The sequence below is a fragment of the Vollenhovia emeryi genome, unplaced genomic scaffold (assembly GCF_000949405.1).
Source record: "Vollenhovia emeryi isolate VEMERY1.0 unplaced genomic scaffold, V.emery_V1.0 DF939132.1, whole genome shotgun sequence".
In the NCBI taxonomy this organism is placed as follows: Eukaryota; Metazoa; Arthropoda; class Insecta; order Hymenoptera; family Formicidae; genus Vollenhovia; species Vollenhovia emeryi.
In genome coordinates, this window is record NW_011967234.1 from 1661814 (window position 1) to 1683394 (window position 21581).

At 36.3% G+C, this 21581-nt stretch overlaps 3 protein-coding genes across 6 annotated transcripts in view; 1 reads left to right on the forward strand and 2 right to left on the reverse strand.

Annotated features, from left to right (window-relative positions):
- LOC105568020 (endoplasmic reticulum aminopeptidase 1-like) overlaps positions 1 to 5337 on the reverse strand; it is a 14530-nt gene extending 9193 nt beyond the window's left edge. For 2 of the 3 annotated variants that reach the window (XM_012023366.1, XM_012023365.1), the window contains exons 1-2: positions 4719 to 5337; positions 2014 to 3040 (exon numbers count right to left, since the gene is read on the reverse strand). In XM_012023366.1, coding sequence (XP_011878756.1) covers positions 2014 to 2164 — 151 coding nt within the window. In that variant the 5' untranslated portion in view covers positions 2165 to 3040; positions 4719 to 5337. The remainder of the gene's footprint in view (positions 1 to 2013; positions 3041 to 4718) is intronic. The other variant, XM_012023368.1, reaches the window with a different exon arrangement.
- A 1173-nt stretch (positions 5338 to 6510) lies between these two features.
- Positions 6511 to 9428, forward strand: LOC105568022 (high affinity copper uptake protein 1-like). 2 transcript variants are annotated; one of them, XM_012023373.1, is made up of 7 exons: positions 6511 to 6600; positions 6688 to 6821; positions 6886 to 6945; positions 7013 to 7182; positions 7518 to 7553; positions 7953 to 8264; positions 8512 to 9428. In XM_012023373.1, the coding sequence occupies exons 1-6, from the start codon at positions 6592 to 6594 to the stop codon at positions 7964 to 7966; spliced, it is 423 nt and encodes a 140-aa protein (XP_011878763.1). In that variant the 5' UTR covers positions 6511 to 6591; the 3' UTR covers positions 7967 to 8264; positions 8512 to 9428. The 2 variants fall into 2 exon arrangements, with proteins under 2 accessions (XP_011878763.1, XP_011878762.1); XM_012023372.1 differs by having other exon boundaries at positions 7518 to 8264.
- Positions 9429 to 16813: 7385 nt separating this feature from the next.
- LOC105568023 (prion-like-(Q/N-rich) domain-bearing protein 25) lies at positions 16814 to 21474 on the reverse strand. Its single transcript, XM_012023374.1, has 13 exons — positions 21357 to 21474; positions 20978 to 21169; positions 20748 to 20888; positions 20516 to 20662; positions 20287 to 20433; positions 20033 to 20167; positions 19842 to 19964; positions 19356 to 19646; positions 19163 to 19279; positions 18853 to 18972; positions 18572 to 18754; positions 18331 to 18495; positions 16814 to 17808 (listed from the first exon to the last, which is right to left on the reverse strand). The coding sequence occupies exons 1-13, from the start codon at positions 21415 to 21417 to the stop codon at positions 17801 to 17803; spliced, it is 1830 nt and encodes a 609-aa protein (XP_011878764.1). The 5' UTR covers positions 21418 to 21474; the 3' UTR covers positions 16814 to 17800.
- Between the last annotated feature and the right edge of the window lie 107 nt (positions 21475 to 21581).

The following is a 21581-nucleotide window of genomic DNA, read 5'->3' on the forward strand; positions in this document are numbered from 1 at the left end:
GGGTCGCTAATATTACATTTTTTACTAATTGTACTTGAGCGATAAAATCTTATTGTCCTGAGTTTACAAAAGCGACGAAAAGATTTAATTTGAGTGCGGGGAGACTGGAGATATTTGAAAACACAGTAGGAATTTTCGTACATGAGATACTGTCCTCTATCATTTCACTACCCACTACCTCTTTAAAAAAAATTGTTAGCTTAGCAAGAAGAAAATTAATAATTCGAGAGCTTCGTATTTTTTACATTTTGCCAAAATTAAAGAGAGAAAGTATATGTACTTATAGTGTGCGTAAAAAAGTTTTTGCGAATTTACATTTGAATCCACATATTATGTATCGTAAAATTCTTTGGTTTCCAATCAATTGAAATTTAAGACTTATTGATAATATAATTTCAAAATAATAAAAATTATTTGTTAGTTTGGATTCTATCATGTGTTGAAATGTTGCTTTACGTTATTAATAGTAACAAACCGATTTGATATTCTATATACATATAAGTTTTTAATTAATTTATCTCTCTCGTATTAAACTGCAATAAATAGTACAAGTGTGTAGAATACTGTATTCAGTATAAATTTGAAGCAAATGCATGTAACTGTATTCCACATGAGATGTGACCCTTTTGAGATCAGAATCGCTGGCGAATTGCGAATGGATCAGTTTGTTCGAGGGGTACCATATCGATTTTCTTTTCTCTACGCAGCCCCTCTGACAATCACATTACATTCATTCACGAAACAACATTCGCGCTTCTATTGACGAAGAAACTTTTTTTCATGAACTCTGTTGCAACAGGAATTTGAAACAAAAGTTAAATGTTATAGAAAAAAAAACGTAGCTGAGCAATACAATTTTTAATACAAAATTAATTTAACTTTTGAAGCAAGAGAAGATTTGTTAAATTTAGTCGCAGGGCGAAACCGTGGTCTTTTTGTAAATTAAATTTTTACGAGGACCGTTTTCAACGGTATATTGGCGATAATATCCGCGAATCGATAAAGCGCAAGAGTTAATAATGCCCAGACTAATTTCAATATTGACGAATATAGATAGAAAGGGAATGTTTATAAATGGCTGAACTTTTGAACTTATGACCCCTTGCAATTTTGTCCCCGCTGTCACAGCGAGCGTGGCTCTCTCAACCGCGTAAAAGATAGGCGTTGTGTAATATAAATTATTCAAATTTTTCGTGGTCGTAGCGAATCCCCGCGCTGCTTTAAAATATATGCCGTATCTGGTCAAACGGATTCCGACGCTGGGCGAGGCGCATTGAAACATTCATGCGCTTTCCCGCTGCAATACGTTCGCCGAAGTTACGTGTCCCGAAAGGATCGGCTGGCGTTAACGTTGTAAACGCCGACCTTTTCCCCGGACGGTTTAATTCCGAAACACGTACGGTTAATGGCGGATCTTCCGGTAATCAGCTAAACACCCGGCGCGATAAACTAGGGAAGAAAGTGAGCTTATTAGGCTACCACGAAGATCGTAAATTCGAATACATTCTTCCATCTCCGAGGCAATATCTAACTTTAGATTTTCTCAAGTTAGATTTACATCGCGGGCAAGTCACGAAAGGCAATAATCTGCAAATCTTAAATGTATGCCAATCTACGTGGTCACGCGAGAATCAAGGGAGCGCTATCTCAAACATCTACCTAAGCAGTATTCGCGTTTAAGTTTATTAAATTTGAATAACATGAGGGCACAAGAGAGCCATCCGAGTAGAGCACAATGTAGGTAAACTTTGTGTAGATCATTACGACATTAATCCCGCATAATCAATAAAGAAGCGCGCGCACGTTACTTTCTACCCGAAATAGTTTCTCAGAAACTGGGTAGCCAATCAATAAGATTTACTTGATGCTCTTCACCTGCTTTTTCCTTTCAAAATTGCCCCTTTATCGATCGGACCGCATTCCGTATTTTCTTGCATAACGCAGTTCATAAGCATAACTAATATAGAACGCGTGATAAAAGTTTAACGAGACGTAATAAAATGTTACACGTACCTAAATCGCACGTCTTCCTTGAAGCTTGTCTTAACGGTGCCTTTGCATCTATTTCCGCAGGGTCGATAGATTCGGTTCGCCTAGGCGTCCTAGACAAAGGTTCCAACTGGATATTCTCGCTGCTATCCTTTCCCGGACTTCCTTTCGGCATCTTACTGCCACTTTCCTGACGGTTTCCCTTTTACCCCGGCTGACCTTTTACTCGGCAATGTCGGAGTTACGCGTTGAAGAAACTTTCGTCTTCGCTTCTGAGTCGCTTCGTTTGTCGAGTGACGACATGCTTCGAGTTCGCTGCTAATTGCCGTCCTGCTAATTATCGCTAACTTTACTTCGCTACTTAACACTCGAAAAATAAACGTCGGAGCTGTAGACCCTCTGCGATCTTTAGGTATTCCCGTCTCACGATGGTATCGATCGCCCTTTTCCTATACTGGATGTAATGTTCACGTCGAAAATTATATCGAGCTACTCTCTCTCGGTAGTCGTGACTCGGTTAAGTTTCTATTACGTCGGCACAGTACACGAGTACATGCGCGAGCGTTTTATGTCGACAGCATTCGCATTGGTCCCCGATATTACGATATGTTGCGTTTACCGGCATGAACGTTCAGCTTTATTTGGTCGCAGTAAAAGGCTTCGTATATAAAAATGGTCGGCAAACGTGATCTGCGATCAAAACCCGCCTTCTCCGAGGTAGTGCACATCGATTAATAGAAAGTTAATAGCATTTAGTACTTTCTTTGTACATAATCTCGTATTGATTCAAAATAGAAAGATATATGACTCTGACGTCGCGCTATTCGGAAGCTTCGTCTTTTTTTTTCTACGAATCGAACGTACGTGTGTCTTTGTATCATGCGAGGCTGAACAATTACAAGGTAAAAAGCTTACGATGAGATGTACTTTAACAAATTATAGACAGCAGTTAATCAGTCTTCTATTTCGTGTCCCATGTCGTTGATTAACTTTAAATATAGCGATATGTTTTTCTTTGCCAAGAGCCGCTGTATGTCCAACTAATTTACATCTGCAACATAATTGTGCATTACGTGTGACTATAATTTCTTTATTCACAGGTGTAATAAGGTGGTAGTTGAAAACAGATATTAATAGAGGCAGTGAGAGTTATTCTCGTCAAGCCTCACTGTTGGATCAATACTTTCAGAATGAGTATCTATTCATAATAAAAAGAGCCAGAAGTAATAAGAAGAATATTTACAATAAAGCATTTTGCAAAATGCTTCTTTGATCAATTTTGCCTCGGTAACGTTAAATAACACGTTTTTGTATATACGTCGCTGAGTTTTATTGTGTTAAAACAATTTGTTCATCTATTGGCTGTGTTTTTCTTCATATAAATATCGGAACGTAGCTTTTATACGAGCTTCCGCAGCATCAAGCAACATTTATATCGAATTTACATCATTACATGCTCAGCATTTAGTTGCTGATAATGAGCAAATAACGTAAAATGCAATTATGGCGCTTGTTCGCGCGAATATGCATGTAAATGAAAAATGAGGTTGTGAAAATTAATATTTGGAATTGTTAGTTGCCTGTAGACAAATGCGCGGTGCTATATCAAGGCCTGTATGCAAAGCATAATAGCAATTATACTCGGACCTAACTATTATGAACGATACGCAACGACAATGGCTTTCATCCGATTTGTTGGGCGCGCGATCTTCCGTTAGGAAATTTTTATGTCTAGAGGAATGCATTATATAGCACTACTTTACATTCCTTATTTTAAAACGAAGTTGAACGTCATAGAAAATAATGGATTTAGCGAAATATCACCTCGCATTGATGACACTTCTCTCTCGTACGTGCACATTTTTATTCAATTTTACAATTGAAAGCTTAGATTAAAATAATTGTTGCGTAAATGTTAGATAAAATAAAATTAAACGATCCGATGTTTCTTTCAGTCTCTCTGTACACGATGTTTTGGAAAATGAAACGAGTAATTAATATTATCAATTAATATAATACTTAATTAATAAAGTATTTACGAATGTTATCTGAATATTTTGTGTTGTATACATTAAAACTAACTGAATGTACATGCATTTTGACTTGTGTATCTTACAAGTATAATATAATAATAATCCTATGAATGTTTTCATAGGATATATTTACTATGTGTTAATTAATATTTCGCATGTTTTTCTAACTAGATCACATTCGGCAAATTTCGTTTAGTTTTGTATTTCTAATTGCAATATTTAAGAGAAACGAAGAAAATGGAGAAATCGTGTATGATGAAGAAAAATCTATTTTGTGAAATTTAATTAGAGATAAAGAAATTGGAAAAAGCAAATTAACGCGAAGTCCTAATTGATTTCAATTTTATTGAGTGCTGCGTACGCAAATACACATTCCCGCATGAGTATATGTGTTGAAGAGCATGCGATGCACGAACAGAGAGCACCTCGTGACAGAACATTGACCCTACTCGATCAGTTGACGAGAGATACGGCTGAATGAAAATGCTAATGAGCGAAATGCTGATATCTACGTAAATAACAGAGAAAATCAGACAATTCGGAGTCTATGATAATGTTTTGCTAGTTGATTAATTATCCCATCGCATCTGTAGGATTATTGAATTTACGTAACATCGCAGTTCTGTGTTTTTCTCGTATGCAATTATAATTTAAGTGACATTGGATCAGATTTGAACTACAGAGGGAAACACTCACCTTTCTCTGATCGTACTTATTATAACATCGATCAGTAATATATCCGGTATTCGTTTTTTGAGAGGATATCCCTCGCCGGTCGTCGTCGATCGCGGCTAATTACGGACGGTCGCTAGTCGCGCATCCATCAACGAACGCGGTCCTCTTTCACTCACGGTCCAGCCGTTCTCGACATTTTCAGACAGTACTCGCACATTTTTGGCACTTGGCGGCCGTTCGCGATGCACACGCAGACACTTTGTTAAAACTAGCTATCGCCGCATCGTCGGGACTAAGGTTTCACCACAACAGCTCGGTAAGCCGGCACGCTCATGGTCACCCCTGGAGGGTTGCGTCGCGGCGCTCCGTGCGCGATTTGTCCCTCGTTGCATCAACGATATACCTGCATCCGACGCGCATTGCCGCAGCCGCCGACGACGTATCCGTAGGTCGTGCACGGTCGGGGTTTTCCTCGGCGAGAGGCTGTCGATGCAAACGGCCGCACGGTGAGAATGGCACTGAGTAGAAGCGCTTTGAGGATTGAGAGCGTGGCTGAATTTCCGGAGGGAGGCGCGCCGGTCAGGATCAGCCACAGGTTGCGCCTGTCTCGTTCACGCAGGCTGGGCATCTTGGCTGATCGTCGGGCGGCGAGGGTAGTGGTGCTGCTGCTGCTGCTGGTGGTGGTGGTGGCGTATGCACCCCGAACGGGGGAGAAAGTCGGCGAGAAAGAGGGAGAGAAACGGGAGAAATCGATTTACTTAACATCTAGGACTCTTTGGCCCTTTCACAATCGTGAGCCAGGATTTGGTTCGTCGACGATCGCGATATTATGTAATCGCCGTCGCGACCGAGTTCGCAGGTCGATCTCGCCCGGCATGTGTAGACGAGCTGTACGAAAGCGGATCGCGCACACGATTGCGTTTCAATTTAAAATCTATTCAGGGCCAGCTTTCATAAAGGCGCCGGTAGCAACGGTGGGAATCTGTTACTATTTAAATTGTTCAAACTTGCTGTTAATATAATTAAATTGCATATCTTCGAAAAAAGTCCTTGAAGATTTTCGAAAACTATGCGTTGCGCGGAATCTCGCAACATGTGTGTTATCTTCGCAGCTTTTCGCCGTTTTCGTGAGTCTCGGCTTAAATAATAGATAATTCCTGAGATAATTCTTTTCGCAGAATAATTTTTGTGAGACTAATTTCTGTCAAACGTTATTTGCTGTCGGTATGTTTTAAGCAAAAGCGCTCTTCTTCAACAACGAGACAAACTACTTGATATCTTTCGTTCGTATCTGTTTTGTTTGAGTCAGTAACTACACAGTTACACAGCTGGTGGCGTCGTACATATTTTACGGCTTCCAGAGAATGAAATTCTAGTATAACGATAAAATATTTAAATTTTGTGGATATATGGAATTTTTACAGTTTCCAAGACAGTACAATCTCTCTCTCTCGTGCAAAAAAAAGAGATAGCACGTTATATTATGGTACAAAGTAAACTCATTTGGCAATCTCTGTAAAATTAAATATGATTAATAAACAATTAAAAAATATATATAACTTAAAATGCTCTCTCTCTCGATTCCCTTGCATTTTCATATTATTATAATTATGTAATTATTTGTCCTATATTAATCAATTAGAAATTGTTTTAAAATTCAATAATAAATATGTATGCCAAGTTTAACTTGAAATTAGTAAAAGAAATAAAGTAGCCAAATAACATTTATTATATTAAATATTATAGTTTCTGGTGGTTCTAACTTCCTATACGAGTATACGAGATAAGATATCATTGATAAAAATTCAGTCTGACAAAAATTTCCTTGCGCGATATCATAAAGCACGCGCTGTCTTTTACGAGAGCATCTGACGGTGCGATATCCTAAGGCAAGATGCATGGAGTAAGTGTTGGTGATGCGGATCTACGTCACGCCATTTCTTCATCGTACCAGTAATTATTGTAATTGCAACGGTCGCGCATTTTATAGATGTCATTTCATGGCGGCGTCGCGGAAACTATTCTGTTTAGTGGCTGGAACATAAATAATGCGCAGGGAATGGTCGGTTCCGTGATCGGCGTCATTCTTTTAACCGCATTGTACGAAGGGCTAAAATCTTATCGGTGAGTAAATATTTAATAAAACGCGCAAAGCGTGAACGTTCAGTCACTTACTCGTGTATTGCAGTGAGTATCTCTTCGCGCGCACGACGTTTCTTACGGAGAACCAAGAGAAGAAATCCAGAAAGTATGTGCGTGAACGGCGCTTATTATTTCTCTAAGATATAATTTTACCACGTTGTTTATTATTACAGTGCATTATTGTTTTCCGGAGTGCATTTCTTCCAAACGTTTCTACACGTGATCCAAGTGGTGCTTGGCTATTTTCTCATGTTTATTTTTATGACATACAACTATTGGCTTTGCATCGCTATCGGAGTTGGAACAGCTTTCGGATATTGGTTATTCTCATGGGAGAAAAGTAGTAATGACAATACAGACTGTTGTTCGTGAATACATTTTTAGAATATTAAAGTTGACGTTTTTCAATCGTATGTAAAATGCATAAAGATAATTAAATATTTATTTTATTGCAATAATCGGTTAATAACTGTATAAAATATTCCGCCATATTTGTGTACGTGTGTACACGAGAATAAATCATATTTTTCGTAATTAATTGATACAGAACTTTTTAATTCAGTCGAGAGACATGGTAACGTTACACATATGCGATAATGACAAACTTTGTTGGAAAAAATGAATTATTTATATAAGTATGATTGAATAAAGAGTCTTAGGATAATACTTTATTTTTAGGAAGGAAGAAAGGGCCAATGCGAGCCAACATCATGTGTATGTGCGATTTTGTCAAATATTTAGACCAAATTTTTCAGAATTCCAAACGTTTCGACCCGTTTTTGGATCATCCTCAGTGAAGCTGATTAAATCAATAACTTAAAATGACAATGTCTCCGAGACATATCCTCTGACAAATTCAATGCGTTTTATTTATTTCTTTGAACTGGTGATTGCCAAGTAAAGAGAATAATTGTTTGTTTAAATTTTTCGAAATTGCGAGAGGACAGTCACGACGAGTGGCAAATAACAACTTACTTTTTGTACATTAATTAATTTATATTTTCAAGAAGTTAAATAAAGATAACATTTTCAAGAAACGTTATCTAATCTAATCTAGCTTATTACGGACATGTTCACCTCGTTTATTGCTGGCGTTGGTGTTTCATTTATCAGACAAGCGGACGTAAGTCAATTCTTCGCTGATGTTGAATATTTCGCCACTTGTCGAATAACATAAGAGCGTTTGACACGATGGCGGACAATCGGAGTAGCGCAGCAAATTGTTGTTCGAAATCCAACGAGCATCAGTTTAAATCGGCCCGTCATATTATTTTCGGATGGGACAGATTCAATTCCATATCGTGGTTGCTACTATTAGTGCTCTTCTGCATTTGGTGCATAGCGTTCTTTTGTGCCTACAAACCAGATCAGATAATAAAAGATGATCATGATCATCATTGAAGAGAGAAATGTATGGAGAAAACCGTAAGTATTTGAATTAGGTTTGTTATATTATTTAATGTAAAACGTGTTTGCAATAATTAATAGTTGTGAATACATGTCTTCAATTTGGCATTGTTTTGCACATTGATTTGAGTAAAGTTATCCTGTTTTTATCAATCAGTTTTTATCGCACTTTGCGCGATAAAGGATGAATAAATATCATTTTTACATATACGCGTAATTTAGCAAGAATATGACTAATTAATTAATCTTATCTATTGATTTTTAGATAACTGAATGGGATTATTAATAGAACGTAAACGGAAACATCGGATTTTTACAAACTTATCAAAAGAGATTATCTAAAAGAAAAATGAAATAAATGTTCAAAATTAATAATTTAGTAATTAAATTATGTGTTAAATAATAATTCGATAGTAAAATAAATGTCTCTTGCAAAAAACAATTTGTGATAACATTTGAAAAGCTGAACATTAACTAGACTTTACTTGCAACTTTTCGCCTTTGCTGTTATTTAAAAAAGAGCTGCACTTCTCGAATTCGTTTAGAGGGTCCCTTTTCTACCCTGAAAGTACGAGAAATTACATTTGGGAATTGCGAATCCCAGGAGGAATGCCACAGCCTACGCCCAACCCAAGCGTGCACAATTGCACCAGAAATAGATGACAACATGTTTGATGCGGGAAAAAATACAACATTAGGATAAAGTATTTACGCGCTCTCAGAATTTCTTTCCAAATAGAAATAATATTTTAAACCTATTTGATGCGAACAAATAAGAAATAAACAACTATAAGCAGGAAATAATAAGGTTTCGAGTTTTTTCTCGCGATGATAATACAGTATTTAAAATATATATGTATATTATTTAAACATATTTAAAGTATACATATATAGTATAGTACCTAAGATATGATAACAAGTGTTTGAAAAGATATTCTCTTATTATGAAGAATCAAATATAAAAATCAGATTTTAAATGTATTAATAATTATTATTACTGTATACTTCGCATAACCATTAGCTTTTTTAATAACCTTAATTGAATATTACCATAATATCACATTTTCTATTTTCTACTGCAAGCATACCGATTTAATGTAAGCATCTATAATGTATAGAGTGAATTTAACAATAAATGCATGTGTCACCATGTGATTTGTGACTTGAATGTCTCGGTACAGACACAATGATATAAGAACGACGTTTCTGAATATATCTATCGAGGATTACAGCACGTTAATCTTCTTTATCGAGCGACGTTCGTTGCTTTATAGAAATGAAGCGATAACCGAGATTGCTGCAAGTCGAAAACAACCTGAACGCTTCCGGCGATAGATTTCACAAGAGCTTTTATTATTTTTAAAATATCTAGTGGTACGAAAGTTATCGCGTATCTTTTCATCGTGTACACGCGACATGTGCCTTTTCTCTTTTCCATCTTTCATTTTGCCTACAATCAGCAGCCTTGGACGGCCTTTGTGCATTAAGCCTTTTGAACCCAATAATCCATGCAGATTGTAGCTCAGCAACTCGAGCATTCCTCTTTTTTCACTGCGACTTACGCATCTCTCGTTTCCGTTTGTCCTGTCTTTTTCTCAACTCCTGATCGTTTACAGTATATACGTTTTTATTTTCCGAACGTGCAGTGATAGCAAACATAGACTGTTATTTGCGCATAATCTTTCAACGACGCACATGCATGTCAAACTGTCATGAATGATAGACGGTCGTTTACCAATAAAATTACCTCCGACTGGTAGAGTATGAAGGACGCGTTTTTTCCGTCAAATTAACGTTTTAGTCGATAGCACTCATCCGTATGAATTGTGGGCCTAAACTCGACTCTGCTTTTTAAAAAAATATATCTGTGACATATGCCCGAGTAATATATATTATTTTACACCAAGTTATTCATATTTATTTCAAGTCTTTGCATATAAAAATAAATAAGATATTCAGTAAATTTTTGTAAATAAGACAATGTGCGTTATCACCAGATAAAATAACACATGTAACTTTTAAATAAAGCGATATATTCGTACAGATTACACGGATAAGATTCGTTGATTAAAATAACAAGAAAATGTATTAGCAATTCAGATATTCGTAGAAATGCTTGTCTATCTAAATACTAAGATTATAAATAAAAAGACTAGCTATTGATTATTTCTACGTACATACATTAAATAACTTTGGTTTTACCGCTGTAAAATAAAACAAAATTTACAGTGTTCAATTCAGAAATCAAGATTTGCAGTTTTTCAAAATTGCACAATCTAAAAATAAAATCTACATTTTATGTAAATTATATTAAATATATTTTTGAATTGACTGATACGTTTAAGCCTGCATTGAATTTGTCATATCTCTCTTTAGTAAAAAACAAAAATGTATGCACTTTCACAATATTGTCCTACAACAGAAAGTGATTGATATATTACAAAATTGTAAAAAGTTAATTTTGTAAATCATATTTTTCCTTTAATGCATAGCCAAAATATATTCTTAGAACATAAAAAATTTTTAAGAAGACACACGATATTGTATTTTTAAGCCAAACATTTTTTCAATAATGTCTCCAGCATTGAGCTCGTTTCTATGTACAGATTGGAAATATAAAATGGATAGATAATCATGGAGGATTCGTTGTGGAATATCCAGACGCCGTTGAATTATACGCGTGTGCGACTGATCGATACTGGCGTCGCTAGCTGGTAAACCGTATATTCCTCCTTTACGCATCAACCCCTCGGACGGATCGCGCCCTTCGGTTCCGATTCGCCCTTTGGCTGAAGCTACCCTTGGTTAATACGATAGACGGTACAAAATACTTGCACCCTGTTGCTTAAGTTAAAGCGTTTTCGCTGTAGCTCGTAATAAACACCCAGATGAGAATACATTGCAGCAAAATATAGTAAATATAAATTTCACACCAACGTTCTTTGTACTATATAGTATAATTTGCACAAATTAGCATGTTACGTTACGTTAGTTTTTTACGTATTCTATTATAAGTTAGAAGTATTCTAACATTTGGTATTAGTGGTGAAATAAATTTAAAAAATTACTATTATCGTGTTATATACATATTTTTGTATATGTCATATATTTACGTATGCATGTGTTATATATTTTTATATAGTTTACACATATTACTAGAATACTATAGCTATGCGCGCTATTTATTCCCTGGCCGTATATAGGTATTTCTCAACAGTCAAACATATGAGTAAAAATTACTTATTTGTGTATGTATAAATTTTAATATTTAAATTTTTGAAGAAATAAGTTTAGAACTTAAAATCTAAAATAAAAAATTTTTAATACTTATATGATTTTGTATTTTGCACGCATCTCTCCGTATTTTGATATTTTGAAACCTGAGGAAACTTAGAGCGAGCATATATCAAATGGACGAATTCAGCAGTAAAATAGAAAAGGCAGAAGGAAGAAAAATTCGTTCTCCGCCGAGGCGAACTTTTGCGAAACGATTCGTTACTCTCTACAAATTTCCGGACAGATCAGTCTGGATATATCAGCAAATGGTAATTTCATCGGTTCCAAGAGACGAGCGTGTATGCAAGTTTCGAGATGGAAAATTCCTGGCCCACATCCAAATTGTGTTATCTACGTGTTGCATGTTGTAAAGTAAAATGATACCAGAAGTGCAGGAAATATAACATGAACATGCAGTCTACATGCATACACGTATGTACGAGGACGCACAGCTCTTGAGAAGTCATGTGTGAAATTAATATGAGAAAAATATCAAAATAGTACATTTTATAAAATTTGTATAACATTAATTCACACTTACTTAAAATAATTAAAGTTTACATATTAGTGAGAAAATTATTTATGACTTCATATCAATAAAACATTTTTATTTAATTTTTTTGCTTATCATAGAAATAGCCTTTATAAGTAAAAATGAATAAATTTTACAAGTGTCACTGGCTCTGTAATAATATTTAATAAAATATGATAAGTAATTCTGTGCAATGTTAAGAATATTGAAAACTGTATCTGTACGAATGAATGACTGAAACAGTGAGTTTGCGATTCCTTTGATAGATGGCAATACGGACTTCTTTCTCGCCAGGCTTTCGCGAAATAAAATGTGCAATTGTGTGTACCGTGCAAGTCGGTAGAACTCCGCGATTTTTAAGTTGCATTGCAATAATGAATGCATATTTATGCCAGCCCTCGTGGAAACCTATGGCAGTCGTGAACAGCTCTGCGTGACTTATTTCATCGCAGTGACATCATTTAAACGCTTAAAACAAAATTAGATATTACATACGTAATAATAAATCGCTTGCTTCGAGGAAGATGAAAAATAATCGAGCGGTTTTGCCCATAACAGGGTCATCGCGGGGAGATAACACGGCCGCAATCGGGAATGACGCGCGACGACTTACATTTCTCCCTCGTGTCTTTTGTTATGTATAAATTTTTTCGTTCATAAATAGATGCAAATAAATTCACGAGAACGCCGAGCCGCGCTGCGTGCCCGGTATACGAAATTCATTTAAATAGCAATTGCCGGCGGCGAACGCCATTTTATGAAACGTAAAAATAAAATGCGACCGTATACACATAAATATGGGATGCTGTCAGGCATGCGCGTTAAAAAACACTTATTCCGCAGATACGATCGGGCGTCACATTTTGCGGCAGCCACGCTGGAATCTGATAAGAAAAGTGCGCAAGTTTAACGAACACTTAAACGTAACCCGTCCCTCCCACGACATCCCCTTTCCGTTACGTCTGGTATCAGCTCACGTGTTATCAGCGTATCTATGAGATCTAATTAAATTACGAAGTCATCGATATTAATACATAAAAGTTCGCAAGTGGCTCGCAGGAGTTGCGTTTTGCAAATCTCCCTTCTAATTTTATCGTGCTCGAATAAAATTAAATTCCGTAAATTAATCTTTAGTAAAAAAGGTTTGATATAAGAGATTGCAATCGCGATGCATAAAAATCTCGGAACAAACTGCTTTTGTAACGGTGTTGGTTGTGTGTAAAGAGCACTGGAGAAAATTATTCTACATTCTCTTTCACGTGTCGCGCATGGAATAATTTTCTAACTTTCCTCGCAAGATGTAATGTTTCGACATTTTTTTATACAGTCCGATGCCTTCTCCGATAAGTACCTGCTGATTGATAAGTTCGCCCGATGGATCGTTGCGTAGTCTCGCGTCTCTGGTGGCGGCCGCGCGACCTTGGCCTCCGTCAGCACCATATAACGCATGACACATGCCCTGGGCGGGTAATGTCGGACACGCGATCCGATATGTATACGCGGGCCGCAAGAAAATCGCTGCGACACAATCCCACGACGCGCGTTCCGCGTTACCTCCTTCGGAACCGCCGAGGATTTATATGCTCGCCCCAGGTGCGCTCGCGGCATTGGCGGCCGCGACAAGTTACCGGCAACCCTTTAAATTCCTCAGCGCTGACGTCTTTCTCAACGACGATTTTCGTCACGGGTGCGCGAAGCGGTATCGCGACACGAACTTTTGTCGGCGTCCTAGATCGGCACGAGCCGGCCGCGAGTCGAGTTTGAAATTACGCGGAGAAATTACGTGGTGCGCGACGGGCCGCGGTATCAGATCTCTGTCCGTCCGTAATTTTCTTCCTGCATTAGTCCCCCGCGACGCTTGTGCACGGGCGAGAACATTTCGCAGCGCGAGAAACTTGTTAAACCAAATCGTGACCTCTGCGTCAACCTCGCACTGCGATTTCCTTGTAACTTATAGATGATATCTACTTAGAGATTGTAATGCTTGGTTACGCCTTTTAAATGTTTTCCAGAAGCCGCGCGCAAAAGAAATGTCATTCCGTAAATTATAAATTGTAATTTCTCTCAATTTTTTACTAAAGTACATCATAGATATTAGAGTAATATTGTATAGTATAAGATATGAAGCGCAATTTCTATCGGATGTTATTGGAACTGAAATGTGTTTTCTTGGAAGCAATATTGTAAAGAAAATTTGTCTCTGACAAATAAAATTATTAATTACTGTAGCCATTAAACAGTATCCAAATTGCTTGCAGTACAAAATAATACACAATAAAAGATTCAATTAATATTGTGGCAAACAATTGAAAATGAAGATTGAGCCTCAAATTTCACCTTTCTACTTACCTTCTTGAAGGGAGCAAAGAAATATAATATTATTTACTTTATATTAAGAAACTAAAGATATAATATTCACAAAATGTTTTGTTGTTTTATTTAAATTATTCTCGTCGCGTATGTGTGTGTGTGCACGTAGATATTTGCAAAGTTAAGCCTATTCAAGAGTATTTGATTTCCGAGTATAAATCAGAGAACATCGCGAAGAATGCTAGGAAATTCGAGATACGAGCTTGACCGCGTGCTAAAACTTCAAATTCCGTGCCCACGATCCTCGTGGTAGCGTCACTTCCTATCCGCGTGAGCGAGTTCTGACCCATTTTACAAAGAAAGAAGCCAGGTCGAGCCTCTATCGGCTGTCCATCTGGTTGGCGTGTGACCTTTCGCATCCCTTCGTTAGCTCGCCACGCGCGAATAACGGATAAACGAGGGAACGTTTTGGCTGATAGAGAGAAGCATTTGTATACCGTATCCGATATCACAAATCACCTGATTTCGGGACCTATAAACGGCTCGATTTCTTGCGATAGATACATCTATAATGCGATAAGAATACCGAGTACGAAGTCGAAGGGTTTGTATCTTTGATCTTTCGTGTTTGTATCTACAGCAATATAGCCACTTGCTTCTAGTGCTACGCCTATCGGACCAATGTTGAATTTCATCCAATTATCATAAAGAAAGCATTAAGCCATGAAATAATTAAGGAAAGCTTTATTTAATAGAATATATGATAAATGTACGAATCCATGTCGATAGTAAAGACGTTAAAACTTGTTTACTTTAGGAATTTCCGATGATGTTAAATGTTGCTTATAAATCTGCTGGTATTTAAACATCAAAATATTTAATTAGGACTTTTATTCAAAGAGATACCTGTTTGATTAATTTGGTACGAGTTAATCGGCATCAGTGGAACGCGATTTAAAATCGTGTAAACATTTTTATTACATAGCTTTATATCGATTCTGACGCCCACTGTCTTTATGTTCGCGCTATGCTACTATAATCGATCGACTTTATCGCGGTTTCAATTACACAACACTTTAATTGAATTTCTCTGTTTCTTAGCGTGTGAATATACCCGTGTGCTTTCAGAACAGATTGACAGCTGTTCCATACTTATATGTTAGATACATATTCTGCTATTCAATTTTGTGTATAATATTTTCGCTTAATTAAAAGAATGAAGAAAAAATTTTTAAAGATAAAATTTCTGTCTTTGATCGATAGAAATTTTTTACGAAAAATAAGGCAGCTCTAGGAAAAATAAAATATTGTGTTATCATTCCCAGTTGTAATGAAATTAAGGAAAGATAGTAATCTATCTACGTACTTAATGGTCAAATAGTGCGATAACATCAGCAGTTCGTTCCTGCGATCGTTAGAAATAATTTCCTTTAATCTGATTTCGTATCTATGTTGCATAACGCGGGTGGTAATTTCGCTCAGGTCATATAAATGGAGATTGCGCCCAAGTGTGGAAGTGTACGAAAGATCACGAGGTTGCTCGCAGAATGCTATTCAAATTGTAATGTCAACGATGCACGTAGTACGACGTAAAATTCTTTCCTTCTTTGGGAATGGCAGTGGCCTCTAACATTGTTAGTTATAAAATTTATGAACTGAAAAAGGAAACGTTCTTTATTACGCAAAGAATATCGTGCGGCAAGTTGGAACATCTTGTCTAGCACAATTCCCTTCAATAGAATTTCTGCCGGGTAACACAAGTACTGCGCTCTTTAGCAATTTGCGGCGAAAACTTGGCCTTTGCTGGCAATCGCTAATTTTGAGATTCTTGATAAAGGAATGTTAATATCCGGGCGTTGTCAATATAACGAGCCTCGTACATTGGTGAGATACATGATGTTCCATAATGTATAACACTGAATAGGCATTGAATTAGCTACAGTGCAACTTGTAAGGAACAAAGGCCCGAGATGTGAACTATACATATAGCTACACTGAAACTAGTACTGATTGTGACATGATTTAGTGCTTGGTGACAAACGTAGATGGATCTATAAATTGAGATTGATGGTTAGGCTGGATTTATCATGCGGATCCTATTTGACGGTAATTTTAAATCGTAACTAAAAGTGCGACGAAAGTGATGTAAGTTATACAAAAGTTCAAAATATATCGAAAGGACATTCAAAGAACTCTTAAACATATGGCAAACTTGCAAACATTATTTACAAGCTTTCTCAACATTTTCTCACTACCTAATCTTCTTCGGCAAATTTTCCTATATGTATAATATGCCGTTTTACTAACATTAAATTATTAAAATATAACGATATACATATACACACATTACGTTATCCGTTATTCTATTTTATTCTTACAATTTTTAAAGAGATTATTACCATTATTCCAATGTGTGTTTATTAAACCACAAATCTTAGAAGGCAAAATATCTTATTCGAGCCATTTATTACCGACAGTGACGGACAATTCACAACCTAATAGATTAAATAAAAGATTTTTACAAATTGGTGTGATACTTTACTTTAAAGTTTATATTATATTAAACATTTTTAGCAAATAACATTTGAGTTAGAACCATTAATAATCACTAAAAATTTCCTTTACAATGAGCTCTGACATACTTTTTTTTTCTGACGTATTCTAGTTTCCAATTTGGTAAGAGCTCTGGTCGATCGCACAAAGAACATATACCTGAGTAGAATACCTTGACCTCTCCTCTCCCTATTTTTATGACGTCACAATGCCTTAAATACATTAATGACGTCATTGAAAGCGTACTTTAAGCGAGCGTTGCTCGCTCAGTAGCAATGGTCATAATGAGCACAGCCGACGCGGCTCGCGTGCCGGTTATTTGGCTCCTTATCACATTTGGCGGAAGTACGCAGTTTTTCTTTAATCAATCTCTATCGCCGGAAATAACGGTATTCAAATCACACGCCTATGTACAGTTACATTTTCCGTCTGTGCATATCACGCATAAATGACCTAACCGTATGTTATAGCATATTTGCAATTAATGGACAGCTGCCTGGCTATGACTCAATAGACTAGAACGTAATGACATTTTCTGTGTCATCTTTTTTGTCAATAATTTTTTAAATTTTAACAAAAGTTTTATATATAGATACACACCACACATATATATACATATATACATGTGTATACATCATTGACTTCATTAATAAAAAGCAATCTGTTGTCAAATTCTTACTTTTGCCATACATTTTCTATAAAATATATTATTTGTGAGTATATTATTTGTAAGTAACAACAAACAGCGCAAACTTATTCAATTTTACAGAATATTTGTGTCTTTTTCTTATTGCAAAAAGTCTCGCATCTTTTTTCACAAATCTAAAAGAATTTACTAAAAAGTATAAAAGATATTCGTGAAAAATATCCCATGGACACGACGTTAGATACCTGGAAAGAAGTGCAATTTAGTTAATTTATTATTCAAATTAGCCTGAATAGTGACAAAACGGAACAAGGTAAATATAAAAAATATTATAAATGAAAATAGCGTTCATCAGTCAAACGTTGCTTGGAAGGCTAGTGCTGTTTCCATCATCACTGATTCTTACGTGATAACAAAATTCATGGTAGCAAATTTATTTCCGAGACTATGTGTTTCGAGCAGTAGCAATGTTCGACAGAGCACTGCTGCTTTCCACACTTTCTACGAGCAAAAAGTCTGCTCCAGATGGGCTATGTTGTTGCAGGCACGTCTTATCGATGCTAATCGCAAAAATTACAACACAGCTCTCGAACTGGCGTGCGAATGCGCGATTCGTAATTGCGAGCACATTATTCCGCCACATAAAAGGGTTTTATGCGCACTTGAGAAAGGTCCCCGTTAATCTACATTGCTTTCACGTAGGCGGAAATAAAAATGCGGCAAAAAGTTTCCATCAACTGTCACTTAACCGAGTCAAGGCTACTTACCTGGTAAGAAAAATTTTGAACTTTGAGGATGTTTCGTACAGACGGCATCATCCGATTGTATGTAGCCCCATATGCACGCGCATATCCCATTTCTGCAAACTATTTTGTCCTGAGTGTAGTAATTTCCGTAACATTCGCCCAAATTCACGCATTTTTCGCCAAGAACTGCAAAAATATAAATATCAATGTCTTAAGTGATTTACGCGTAAAAATTAATATGGCATAAATTATTCTGTCTTACATCTCTTCTTAAAACATCTACCGAATCTGTAGTGATCCTCTGTACTACAAATACACATTCTGCTTTCTGCTACCGTTGTCGATTCGGTGTCAGTTTCGTTCTTCTTAAGAGTACTACAAATTGCGTCCTTTGTCACAGCAGAACATTGTGCGTCAAATGAACAAGGTTCGCCAAACGATAACACTAGAAACACGTTAAATCCAATCGTTAAAATTATCGATAATATAAACATGAAAATTTTAATATTTCCTTTGTAAGAACGAACTAAAATAAACACTTACCTGGCATGCACAAATCAATAAACACAGACACATAATTCGGTTTACAAGAACATTTCTTTGAAATACATATGGCATTGTCTGGCGCGCAAGCCATATTACTCGTGCAATCAGCATTAATACCTAAAATGCAATTGCAGCATCACGTAAATCTTACCTTTGTTAGTTTTAATTATTAAATTTCAATTACGTGTTACATTAGTTAATTATCATTCTGTGAAATCAGTAATTTTTTCAAAAAGATTAATATAACATATATAAACTGTTTTCTTTTAAAAAATTAATATTTTCAGAAGAATTAATACAATATTACCTGCCAAACACATCTTGTGTGACTCATAATAATTCTTGGCACACGTGCACACTTGGTTGTTACAAACGGAATGCGGTATCGCACAATCACTGTTTATTTCGCAAAATCCTTTAAGTCCTAAAATTTAGTGCAAAAGTTTTGTTAATCGTCACGTAATGGACTTTTACGAAAAAGTAATCAAATAATCGTTAACCTGTACGTCCTATACAAGCCATTTCGTCTCTGCTTAAGCGCGTGTCATCAGGGCAGCTACATTGCAATGTATCGTTACATATTAAATTGCCTTTGAAATCTTTCACATAACAGTCTCGGTCCTGTTTGCAAGTTTCACCGGGCCCCGTGTTTCCCCAGCAAAAGAGTTCGCTCTCCACATAATGGGAAACATTCGCGTTGCACACACATGTATTATTATTGCACATAGCATCCGGACCAAAGATATAACACTGCTCGTCCAGGTGACAATTTCCCATATACTCTCTGGTCACTGAATGAGACATTAGAAATCAATATAATTTTCAGGCGAATCAACATTCTTTTATTTCTGACGTACGAGCACGTTAATTTTACATTGTCTCTCCAATGAAAAAATTTATGTATCAAAACTGAATGCTTTAGCTTTTAATTAAAGTTACTTACTTTAATTACTTTAATTACTCACTTTAATTTTAAAGTTACTTACCATTAAGGCATTCGCGATTATCTTTAGATGCAACTGTGCCTGTCATACAACTCCATCTTCCTTCACGACAAATGGATTTCTCGATGTAGCTGACGTCGTCATTTTGACAAGGCTCTCCGAGTTCTGCCAACATAAGTGCCTGAATATCATCACCTGCAAAATTGCGCCAGTGATAGTGTCATTAATATTACCTGGGATACATTCGGTGTTTGTACTGGATGCGAAATATGCACGGTCACAACGGCATGTCCCAGTAGGACCACATATGGCATTTCTCATTTCTCTGCAATCCTCGTCGGTCGTACAAGTACTGTCCACCCAAGTTCCTAACAGAAACATACACGCATGTAGACATACCTACAGTTTCATCATTTTACCAATAAGAATTTTAACAAGTTTATATTTACGCTATCATATATTTGTTACTTATAAATTATACACTAACCTTCATCCAAAATTATTTCAGTCAATATAACGTCAGACGAAAGCTCGACGGTTTTATTATCTTTGGATTTTTCAGCGCATACGAACTCACTACACGTCGCATTACCGAAGGTACAATCGATATCAACTGTGCACTCGTCGCCGACGGCTACGCAAATAATATTAAATAATGTCTTACAATATAATATTTCGATGTCGTGCGATTTTATCTGTGTAATATTGTCATGTACCTTTCCCTTCTCTCCGACAAGTGCGATATTCGCGCTGGTAAAAGCCAGGACTGCACTTGCAAATTTCTTCAACCGTGTCACAAGTGCTTGCTTCAAACTCGGCGTTTACATAGCAGTCTATATTTTGCTTACATTTCTCGAACAAACCTACATATTAGCGATATTAATAAATCTTTTCCATCATTAACGGTATGGAAAGGCAATGCGAGTAAAATGGTACAAGATCACTCACCGACATATTGATTACATCTACCATGAAGATAATAGTAACCGGGACCACATATGCAGACATTTTCCACGCATTTTGCACCGCTGAGGAGATAAGCCGAACACTGTACTGTATCCTCGCATGAATCATACAATCCAGTTGCAACTACGAAACGTGATACGATAATTTTTCTCTTCATGCACTATCAATAATGATTCTAAGAAAGCAATAAAGATTTGATAAAACAAAGTTACTTCTAACGCAGGCTGTCATGTCGGCATTAAAAATGAATCCAGGCTCGCACTGACACAAATGGTCACTGCATACGCTGCTTTTCGCCGTACAATCATCATCAGATGTGCATTCCCACTCATTAATTAACACTATATCACTTGTATCGCCGGTATTTTCTTTCGATGAAATGTCGAATGTGTTAAATGTGAACACTAAAATATTTTTTTTCTTACTGTAATCTTTATCTGAATTTTCTTTACATTTAACAATAACTTATTATATGTTTAGAGTACGTTTATAAAAGAACACTTATGTAATAACAGCTACTTTGGAGAACTTTGGCAAAAGTATCAGAATGTATAACTCATTATTAGATCCGAAATTCTTGTTTATACTCACCATTGTGGACGAAAAATTGTAAATATAATAAAATGTACACAATTTGCTGAATTTGTCGCATCTTTAGAACTTGTGAATACTATTGCAACGTCTTCAATAATGAAGTTTAATCAGACGGGCTTCTTTTATCAAATCTAAGATCAGTGCCGGAGCTAAACAAAGTATAAAACCGATCCAGTCTCGTATATCATTTAGAAACGAGTAACAAAGTTACTAATATCTTCT